Raw genomic sequence first — 12,056 nt, forward strand, 5'->3', positions numbered from 1 at the left:
CCCAGTTGTTTACAATATATATTAATGACTTGGATGAGGGAATTAAATGCAGCATCTCCAAGTTTGCGGATGACACGAAGCTGGGCGGCAGTGTTAGCTGTGAGGAGGATGCTAAGAGGATGCAGGGTGAATTGGATAGGTTGGGTGAGTGGGCAAATTCATGGCAGATGCAATTTAATGTGGATAAATGTGAAGTTATCCACTTTGGTGGCAAAAATAGGAAAACAGATTATTATCTGAATGGTGGCCGATTAGGAAAAGGGGAGGTGCAACGAGACCTGGGTGTCATTATACACCAGTCATTGAAAGTGGGCATGCAGGTATAGCAGGCGGTGAAAAAGGCTAATGGTATGCTGGCATTTATAGCGAGAGGATTCGAGTACAGGAGCAGGGAGGTACTACTGCAGTTGTACAAGGCCTTGGTGAGACCACACCTGGAGTATTGTGTGCAGTTTTGGTCCCCTAATCTGAGGAAAGACATCCTTGCCATAGAGGGAGTACAAAGAAGGTTCACCAGATTGATTCCTGGGATGGCAGGACTTTCATATGAAGAAAGACTGGATGAACTGGGCTTGTACTCGTTGGAATTTAGAAGATTGAGGGGGGATCTGATTGAAACGTATAAAATCCTAAAGGGATTGGACAGGCTAGATGCAGGAAGATTGTTCCCGATGCTGGGGAAGTCCAGAACGAGGGGTCACAGTTTGAGGATAAAGGGGAAGCCTTTTAGGACTGAGATTAGGAAAAACTTCTTCACACAGAGAGTGGTGAATCTGTGGAATTCTCTGCCACAGGAAACAGTTGAGGCCAGTTCATTGGCTATATTTAAGAGGGAGTTAGATATGGCCCTTGTGGCTACGGGGATCAGGGGGTATGGAGGGAAGGCTGGTGCAGGGTTCTGAGTTGGATGATCAGCCATGATCATAATAAATGGCGGTGCAGGCTCGAAGGGCCGAATGGCTTACTCCTGCCCCTATTTTCTATGTTTCTATGTCATTTAATTTTGATCTTCTTCCCTTTATAAGCAATCCCTTAAGATCAAGTACGATTTATTTCTACTCTAGTTATTTACTGATAACACCAAAGAGCAGATTGTGTACTTTGGAAAAGGTAACATGAGGAAACACACACCAATCCTCACAGAGGGATCAGAAGTGGAGAGAGTGGGCAATTTCAAGTTCTTGGGTGTTAATATCTCTGAGGACCCAACCCGGTCCCAATGTTTTGACGTGGCTATAAAGAAGGCCAGACAGCAGCTATATTTCATTAGGAGTTTGAGGAGATTTAGTATGTCACCTAAAATACTCTAAAATTTCCACAGATGTACCATGTAGAGCATTCTGACTGGCTGCATCACCAAATGGTATGTGGGTAAGATCCACTGCACAGGATTGAAACAAGCTGCAGAGTGTTGTAAATTTAGTCAGCTCCATCAAGGGTACCAGCCTCCATAGTATCCAAGACATCCTCAAAGAGCAGTAACTCAAAAAGGAGGTGTCCATCATTAAGGACCCCTAGCATCCAGGACATGCCCTCTTCTCATTGTTACCAAGGAAGGAGGTACAGAACCCTCAAGATACACACTCAGCAATTCAGGAACAGCTTCTTCCCCTCTGCCATCTGCTTTCTGAATGGATACTGAACCCATGAACTCTACCTCACTTTTTCAAATTATTTCTGTCTTTGCATTACTATTTTTAATGTAACTATTTAACATACACACATATACAGTATACTGTATATACACAGGTCCACAATCTCTTATCTGAAATCCTTGGGGCCAGTTGCATTTCGGAATTCAGAATTTTTTGGATTTCAGAAAATTTATAATTATATTGATAATTAACCTGTTTCAGTGTGGGTGGACTTTAGGACCTGGAGGAGCTCCGGACCTACGCACATCCTCCCGTATACATAACATCATCACTAGGTTACTTATAATACCTAATACAATGTAAATGCTATGTAAATAGTTGTTATACTGTATTGCTTAGGGAATAATGACAAGAAAAAAAGTCTGTACGTGCTCAAACAACGAGTGCTGGAGAGAGAACTTCTGGGTTTTCCCGATCCGCGCTCTTTTTGACTTATTGGAATAAATGTAGAACGTAAATACTCTAGGACATATACAAGTTCAAACTAAGCTAAGTACTCTACAGGTACCTGATGGGCCAGGAACAGGATTCTCAAGTTATGAAGCAGCACGACAGACGGCGTTTTTGAAGACTTCTTCAAGCGTCATCTGTCTCATTAACATAGGTTTATGTCTAAGCAATCTCTCTTTAACTGAGTAAACTGCCATAAACTCATTGTTACCCATTGAGGTATCTGCAGCTCTTTTTGACATTTTCACAGTGAAATTAAACACAAAGTCAACAGTGAACACAAAATATCTGCAAACAGCAAATACACGTGTAACCAGTACGAACGCTGAGCCACAACTGACGTCTGGCGGCCTCTGCTAGTGCTGCCACGTCACTTGTTACAACACGCTCCACACTCCATGAGAAAAACTTCGGTTTTCGAAGCTTTTCGGATTTCAGAATTTCAGATAAGGGATTGTGGACCTGTATATAAATTTAATCTAATTCAGTTTTTCTATATTTATCACATATTGCATTGTACTGCTGCCAAGTTAACAAATTTCACAACATATGCCAGCAATATTAGATTATGAAGACACGCAGTCCTCTTTTATTGTCATTTAGTAATGCATGCATTAAGAAATGATACAATATTTCCTCCAGTGTGATATCACAAAACACAGGACAGACCAAGATTGAAAAAACTAACAAAACCACATAAGTATAACATATAGTTACAACAGTGCAACAATACCATAACTTGATGAAGAAGTCCATGAGCACAGTAAAAAGTTCGAAGTCTCTCAAATGTCCCACATCTCACGCAGACGGGAGAAAGAAGAAAAACTCTCCCTGCCATGCCCGACCACAGTCCGACTCTGGGTCATCCGAAAACTTCGAGCCTCCGATCAGCTCTCCAACACTGAATACTGAGTGCCATCTCTGTCCGAACGATTCGACCTCAATCTCGGTCGCCAACAGCAGGCAAAGCCGGGGATTTTGAGGCCTTCCCTCCGAAAGATTCCCGACCACGCAGTAACGACAGCAGCGAACTGGTGTTTCAGAAATTTCTCCAGATGTTCCTCTGTGCTTTCACGTCTATCTCCATCAAATCAGAATTGTCCACAGCCCCTATTTAATGGATACAGTATCATTTTTCACCGGAGGGCTGTGCACGCGATTCTGGTTCTGGCTATTCACTCTTTACACTGTTTATGCAGGGCTTCTGTTGTATTCCTAATGCATGGACTCATAGTTCTCAGTAACATCTTGAATGCTCCTTCTCCACTTTAAGAATTTATTGGCCAAGGAATCCCAACAGCTTGTAGGGATCTTACATGTTTTTCCAAGAAGGCTTTCAGTGCGTCCTCAAGTCTTTTCCTCATCCTCTTGATAATCGTATCTTACAAACCTCAGCACAGTATGGTTAAGGAGACTGGTGGCAGACATGTGAATGACATGGCCTGCCTGAGAGAGAGAATCAGAATCTGGTTCATTATCACCAACATATGTTGTGAAACTTGTTGTTTTGAGGCTACAGTGTAGTGCAAAACATAAAATTACTATAAGCTACAATGTGTTAAAAATAATTAAGTAGTGCAAAATGAGAGCAAAATAATGAAATAATGAGATTTTCAGAAATCTGATGGGGGAGGAGAAAGAGCTGTTTCTAAAATGATGAGTGCATGTCTTGGGGCTCCTGTACCTTCTCTCTAATGGTAATAAAGAGAACAATGCATGTGAGGATGAGGGTCCTTAATGATGGATAGAGAGCCAACTGAAATTAATCAGGACTCAAAGCTGAGGACAGTGGCCTGGGAGGAGATGATGACATTGGTCCATTTACCCTCTTATTGGATCTGGAAGATTCTGCAGAGGTGAATTCTGTGCTATCTTTCGAATGCATTGAGGGGTTTGTTATCTGTGGTCCAGCTCCCAGAAGGAAATAGAAAGGCAGAGATCATTGCTACCTGGTAGACTATGCTTACTGGCAGCTTTCTAGTCTTGCCCATCAAATACCCTTTCCCTCTATTAATTAAAGACTGTGCTGGCACTGCAAAATCATGGTCTCATCACTGATGTTGCCTTCGCTGAGAGGTGGCTCCTGAGATAACAGAAGGGGTTGACATTTCCCAGGCTTTGCTGTGAACCTTTACTGTCAGGGGCAGCTCGGTACTGCTCTGGCAGACTGGCAGAGGACACCTGTCTTGCAGATGTTGAGTGCAAGGCCTATCCTCTCATACGAGTTGAACACTTGCAGCTTGCTCTGCAAGTGGACTCAGACCTACCCATAGCTCAACTAGTGAGATCGGGATAACAAATTTAAAACCGCCAATTACATACTTGTGCCAACAGAGGATGCGTCTCTTGGAAAATCTAGGAAATTAAGCTGGTCTCAACATCACTGAACCTATTTTAGACTTCTCTGTTTTTTTTTAAACCCAAGATCACACAGATTTTTCAACAATGTGGTGATGGAAGCGAGTTTCCATTTCAGGGATAAAAAACATGATTGTGAAATGGAAATTTTAAATTGACATGGTGATTTATTACAAAGATTAAAACTCTCAAAGCATTCTTTACACCCACGAGGAACTGCTTTAGCAGCAAACTACTGCAGTCATACAAACATGGCAGAGAACTGCAAATGCACAAGATCCTTCAAACAATCATCCAGACAAATAACCTCGTTAACAAGGTACCAACGTGGAGGAGTAGTGTTGGCTAGGGCAAGGGACGACAACATTAATCTGCATCAAATCTCGGATGATTAGAATTCAGTAGGACAACTCAAACCCCTGTTTAGTCTCTTAAAAGGCAATGAAAGACTTCTCAGAATTCTGCTCTCCCTGAATACTGTGCTGAAACACATGCCTGGAACACATGCTGTAACTCCTGGTCCGAGGCTTATTCATTCGCTGATACCAGCAAAATGCGTTAGACCTTGTCTACTAATAAGAATGTCTTGTAAGGGAAAGAATGCCTCCACAATTTAAAACAAGTTGTACAATGAAATCTAAAAGTTACTTAGAACCCACACACGCAGATAGCACAACACCACATTGCTAACTGTTAATGGCACACCTATACTGATTAAAAGCTGCAGCAAAAGACCAAGACAGGAAAGCAGCGGAATATTTACTTATGTCAGCTCTGAAACTGAGATATACAATAACTGCTCACATGCCTGAGCAGAACACGTAAAGTTCTTGGGACAGGTCTAAATAGCCTGCCCCTGGAACAAGCATGCCAAGTCATATACCAAAAACGTAAAACCATGCTGGGAACACAGCAATCCGCATTTCTCTACATGAAATTATCCATAATAAACTGGTAACGCAATAGCTAACCTTGTTAAAAAAAAATCAATGCACACGTACACTGCCTGGCACCAAGTCATACCCTCTGGTGCAAATTATTTTTAAAAAGATCTGACTGAGAATTATAGTAAAATGTTTACAAGAATTGTTTGCACGATCGGTACCGGCTAGCAAGCACAAAACTGGGAAAAAATGTGGCTCATAATGAGCAGTGTTTACATGAAAATTCTCTTTTTATGTGAAAATAGAAACATATGACTTTGTTTTCTTGGAGATCAAGTTTCTATCGCCTGAAAGATCCCAGGTTTGATTCCTAGTCTTGGTTCAGCTTGCTAGTTCAGCGTTAGGGCTTTTAAAATAGGCCTTGTTTCACTAGGATAGAGTTCCTTCTCGAAGGATAGACAAGATGACTAAGGATAAGAAAAGTCATTTTATCCTACGAGTCTCATCCATCCAAAGAGTTGTCCAACCCCAATAACAAGCACAACCTTGTACTCCAAACCTTGATTGTTGAACTTGTTTGTTTCTTGAAGTGAGTCCAAGACTTACATTCTGGATGCCACCTGGTCTCTATACTACAGTAAAATTAGATTCAGGGAGTAATTCTTCCAATAGTTAGACAACGTGATCACTATTTAAGAAATATCATGATAACATCATTTTGACCAGAGCAGGGGCTGTGTCTGTTCCCACCGCTAATATATTTAGAAGTGTACTCTCACGTTAGTGAGAGTACACCTCTGAATATCTGTAGTCAATGTTCATGATCTTCTGCTGCCATAGTCCATCCCCTTCATGCTTGACATGTTGTGCATTCAGAGACGCTCTTCTGCACATTACTGTTGTAATGCATGGTTATTTGACTTACTGTCACCTTCCTGTCAGGTTGAACCAGTCTGGCCTTTTCCCTCTGACCTCTCTCATTATCAAGATATTTCTCTTCATGACTGCTGCTCACTGGATGCTTTTTTTTTTGTTTTCCACACTGTTGTCTGCTCTAGTGACGGTTGTGTGTGAAAATCGCAAGAGACCAGCAGTTTCTGATATACTCAAACCACCCTGTCTGACGCCAACAATCATTCTATGATCAAAGTGACTTAGACCACACTTCTTCCCCATTTTGATGTTTGGTCTGAACAACAACTGAAATAGTTGACCATTGAATTCCTGGCATATGATTGGCTGAGCAGATATTTGTGTTAACTAATACCTAATTAATGTGTACAGGTGTACCTAATAAAGTGGCCACTGAGTGTATTCATTACAAACATGAGCCTTACATATTTTTAAAAGAATTTTAAAACAGAGGAGGAGGAAAAGCGAGGCACCAAAAAGGAAGATAAAGTCATAGAGTCATACATCATAGAAACAGGCCTTTCTACCCATCCATGCCGACTGTGTTTTTGGCCTATTGGCCTCTAAACCTTTCTTATCCATGTACTTATCTAGAGGGATTTTAGGTGTTGCTAATGTCCCTGTCTCAACCACTGTTTCTGGCAGATCATCCCAAATACTCATCCTTTGCATGAACAAGCTGCCCTGATGACCCTCTTGAATATCTCGCCTCTTAAACCTCTTGGTTTTAGCGCCCCCTCCTTGGGAAAAGACTGTGTTTTCACCATGTCCATGCTCCTCATGAACCTGTATACCTCTTTCAGGTCACCCCTCAATTTCCTATGTTCCAGAGAAAAAAAATTAGTCTATGCAATCTCCCCTTACAACTTGGACACATGCTGGTAAATCTTTTCTGCACCATTTCTAGTTTAATAACATCTCTCCTATAACAGGATGACCAAAACTGTACACAATACCTATATAAAATAAACCACACGCAAGAGGCTCCTGCCTACCTCAGTGGAGTTGACTCTTGAAAGCTCATCACAATGAATGTGACATATAGAGGAATTAAAGAAAAACAAAGCCCTTACAAAAGATGGAATGGGAACTACATGTTCCTAATCTCCACCATAACTTGTGGATAATGTAATTTATCGGAGGATGAACAATCCACATGTCCCACCATGATTAGTGCGGTATTAGAATATAGCTATGAAGGCAGCAGGAATAGACAATAGGTGCAGGAGTAGGCCATTCAGCCCTTCAAGCCAGCACCACCATTCACTGTGATCATGGCTGATCATCCACAATCAGTACCCTTTTCCTGCCTTCTCCCCATATCCCTTCACTCGGCTATCTTTAAGAGCTCTAACTCTTTCTTGAAAGAATCCAGAGAATTGGCTTCCACTGCCTCTGAGGCAGAGCATTCCACAGAGCCACAACCCTCTGTGTGAAAAAGTTTTTCCTCAACTCCATTCTACATGGTCTACCCCTTATTCTTAAACTGTCACCTCTGGATCTGGACTCCCCCAACATCAGGAACATGTTTCCTGCCGCTAGCATGTCCAATCCCTTAACAATCTTATATGTTTCAATCAGATCCCCTCTCATCCTTCTAAATTCCAGTGTATACAAGCCTAGTCGCTCCAATCTTTCAACATATGACAGTCACACCATCCCGGGAATTAACCTCGTGAACCTACACTGCACTCCCTCAATAGCTAGAATGTCCTTCCTCAAATTTGGAGACCAAAACTGTGCACAATACTCCAGTTGTGGTCTCACCAGGGCCCTGTACAACTGCAGAAGGACCTCCTTGCTCCTATACTTAACTCCCTTTGTTATGAAGGCCAACATGCCATTAGCTTTCTTCACTGCCCACTGTACCTGCATGCTTACTTTCAGTGACTGATGAACAAGGACACCTAGATCTCGTTGTACTTCCCCTTTTCCTAACTTGACACCATTCAGATAGTAATCTGCCTTCCTGTTCTTGCCACCAAACTGGATAACCTCACATTTATCCACATTAAACTGCATCCGCCCACTCACCCAGCCTGTCCAAGTCACCCTGCATTCTCATAACATCCTCCTCACATTTCACACTGCCAGCCAGCTTTGTGTCATCTGCAAATTTGCTAATGTTACTTTTAATCCCTTCATCTAAATCATTAACGTATATTGTAAATAGCTGTGGTCCCAGCACCGAGCCTTACAAATGGGCAGTTCGTGATTTCAAGGCTTTGCATAAAAGGAATTTCTGTACATTTCGGAGATAAGCAAGCTTTTTGAATAGCAATAAACAGGTTGGACCTTACTGTTTCAGTGGACCTGTCCTTGATCCAGCATGAAGCGCAATTGCAAAGCAGGGCAGTGCCTCTACTTCCTTAGCAGTCTGCATAGATTCAGCATGACATCTAAATCTTTGTGGAACTTCTATAGATGTGTAGTGGAGTACCTTGGTTGGCTGCAACACAGCCTGGAATGGAAACACCAATGTCTTTGAATGGAAAATCCTACAAAAGATAGTGGATGTGGCCCGGTACATCATGGGTAAAACCCTCCCAACTATTGAGCACATCTACGTAAAATGCTGTTGTAGGAAAGCAGCATCCATCAAGGACCCCCACCACCCAGGCCATGCCCTCTTCTCGCAGCTACCATCAGGTAGAGGTACAAAAGCCTCAGGACTCGCACCACCAGATTCAAGAACAGAGACCACCCCTCAACCATCAGGCTCTTGAATAAAAGGGAATAACTACACGCACTAGTCCCATCATTGAGGTGTTCCCATAACCAATAATCTCATTTTAAGGACTCTTTATCTCATGCTCTTGTTATTTATTGCTATTTCTTTATACTTGCATTTGCATTTTGTTGCCTTCTGCATCTTGGTTGATCTTTCATTGATCCTGTTATAGTTATTATTCTATAGATTTGCTGAATGTCCACAGGAAAAAGAATCTCAGGGTTGTACATGTTGCCATACATGTACTTAGAAGAATAAAATTTACTTTAATTTTATTCTTCAAATTACGTACAAGGGAGGCTGCAAATAAAAGCAACAATGGAGATTCAGTGTGCAATGCTGATCCTTATTGGTAAACTGAGTCGTTCTCCCAAAGGAAGTGAGATAAACTGGATGAGAAAGGGGGAATGTACTCCAGATGATGGGTCCAGACATATAACAGTCCATGAAACCTACTGCTAACAAGACTGTATCTGTAAAATAATAATATAACTTTATATTTGTATGATACCAGAATCAACGAAGCAGGAATTGATCCAGCTGGACAACAATAATCTCCTAAGTATGAAAATATGAAAAGTATTTTTTGCACTTCCAGCCTCACATCTGGTATAAAGTCAATTTCACTGAACAGTGTACATTGTGTGCACACAGGAGATACTTAGTGCAAGCATTTTAAACTGGAGTGGTAGACAGCCATAAAATGATTCAAACAGTAGCTACTGGACAGTGTGCTACAACAGTTCTTTCCTATGCTTTAGAGTTCCCCGGGGAATCTGGTGCTGATCAATTGCTGACAGCCTCAAAATGCACATTCCTTTTTGAATCCAAAATAATTCTTGAACTAACAGTAGTTTTTTGTTCCTGTCTGAGGTCCACTCGATTTAGACTTTTCAGGTATAATACCTACTATTAGTTTATGTAAAAGATCTGGTTAAATACAGTCAGTCCAAAATAAGGCAATGCCCCACCAGAACAAGGATAATAGAAAGATTCAGTTGCCACCTCTCCTTGAACAAAGGTCCAATTCTCCGCTTGTATCATACAGCTGTTGGAAAGAGAAGTACTTGCATTTACACGGCTTTGAAACTGAACACCTCTGCATACAATGAGCAACTGTGGTTATGTAGATTTGCAATTTTGCATGTGGCAAACAGCAGAGACAAATGACCAGCAAATGCATTGTTTTCATGATGTTATTTAAAATCATCAGTCTTTCCCTGCAAGTAGGATTTTCACAGTAAACGGTAGGGCCCTGGCAAGTATTGTAGACCAGAGGGACGCAGGCAGTAGGTACAGCAGGCTTAGGTCCCACACCACCAGGTTTAGGAACAATTTTTAACCCTACAACCATTATGCTCCTGAATCAAGGTGGACAACTTCATTCACCGCTACTCCGAACTGATTCTACAACTTGCAGACTCACTTTCAAGGCTTCTTTACAACTTAGGTTCTCGGTATTATTTATTAAATAATGCACAGTTTATCTCCTTATGCATGTTGGTTGTCAGTCTTTGCTTGTATATAGTTTTTCGTATAATTCTATTGCAGCAGTTTTCTCCTGTAAATGCCTGCAAGAAAATGAATCTCAAGGTAGTACATGGTAACACACAGATACTTTGACAATAAATTTACTTTGAACTTTGAACAGGAAGGGGCATCACAGGTAGACAGAGTGTTGAAGAAGACATTTAGCATGCTGGGTTTTATCAGTCAGTATAGAAACTGAGATGTTACATTGCATTTGTACAAGACATTAGTGAGGCTACATTTGAAACACTGCATTCAGTTTTGATCACCTGCTGTTGAAAAGATACCACTAACTTGGAGAGAGTGCACAAAAGACTTACAAAGATTTTACAATGACTCAAGGGACTGGGTTACGAAGAGAAGCCAGCACCTTATTCCTTGGAGCATACAAGAGGGGTGATCATATGTAAAATCATGAGAGGCATAGATAGGGTGATTGCCTGTAGTCCTTTTCCTAGGCTGGGAAATCAAGAGCTCAAGGGCATAGGTATAAAGTGTGAGGGGAAAGATTTAACAGGAACGTGAGGGCCATCACTTTCACAGAAGGTGGTCAGTATATGGAATGAGCTGTTAGAGGAAGTAGTTGATGCAGGTACATTGTCACCATTTAAAAGGCATTTGAGCATGTGCATGGATAGGAAAGATTTAAAGGGATATGGGTAAATGCAGGCAAATGTGTCTAGCTCAGGGGTCCCCAACCTTTTTTGCACCACAAACTGGTTTATTATTGACAATATTCTTGCGGACTGGCCGGCTGGGGGTGGTGGGGGGGGGTGGTAGGGTTGCCAACGGACAAGCATAGCTGTCGAATATGCTGTGTTTACCCCGAGAAGACTACCATGACCATGAAGCCTTGCGCGGGCACCTGTGTGTGCATGTGTGACTTGCGCACGCATGCACGTGCCGATTTTTTTCTACAAATCATCTTTGGCGATTCTGTACAGGGGTTGGATATTAATCACGACCAGAATATAGGTGATAAGTCAACTATAATTAGTACACTCAATTTCATTTCCAAAAGGGTTTATCTAATGAATTTAATATTATACACACAGCGCATATTTTCCTCGCATGAATATAGTTATAAGTCAATTATAAGTCACTTATAAGTCAAAAGCATCATAACATTTTAAGTAATGTTTGGATATTAAACACACAGCACAAATTTTCCCCGTATGAACATATAAAATGATTGCAACACAGCAATATCGCTGAATCAGTGGGAGCCCTGGGCTTGTTTTCCTGCAACCAGACGGTGTCACCGAGGGGTGATGGGAGACAGCGATACTCGAAGGGGTTCCTTATGTCCAGCCTATTCTGCAATTTAGTTTTCGTTGCATTCATTGTAGAAAACTCCGCTTCGCAGAGATATGTTGGAAATGGAAGCAACGTTTTCAGTGTTTTCATGGCTATCTCAGGATATTCAGCCTTGACTTTGATCCGGAATGCTGGCAGAGATGTTATGTCAAACATACTTTTCAGCCCACCGTCATTTGCAAGCTCGAGGAGTTGATCTTCTTCCCGCGCTGACATGGA

General features: G+C 41.6%; 1 protein-coding gene across 3 annotated transcripts in view; it reads right to left on the bottom strand.

Moving 5' to 3' along the window:
* Nucleotides 1-12,056, bottom strand: part of vps53 (VPS53 subunit of GARP complex) — a 271,204-nt gene that overhangs the window by 76,336 nt on the left and 182,812 nt on the right. The window contains exon 19 of one of the 3 annotated variants that reach the window (XM_072243139.1): nt 10,252-10,561. The exons of the other annotated variants lie outside the window; for them this stretch is intronic. Within the exon in view, the coding sequence (XP_072099240.1) occupies nt 10,498-10,561 (64 nt within the window). The 3' untranslated portion in view covers nt 10,252-10,497. Of the gene's footprint in view, nt 1-10,251; nt 10,562-12,056 lie in introns of those variants that run through there. 3 annotated transcript variants of the gene reach the window in all.

This window comes from Mobula birostris, chromosome 25 (genome assembly GCF_030028105.1).
Source record: "Mobula birostris isolate sMobBir1 chromosome 25, sMobBir1.hap1, whole genome shotgun sequence".
Classification (NCBI taxonomy): domain Eukaryota; kingdom Metazoa; phylum Chordata; class Chondrichthyes; order Myliobatiformes; family Myliobatidae; genus Mobula; species Mobula birostris.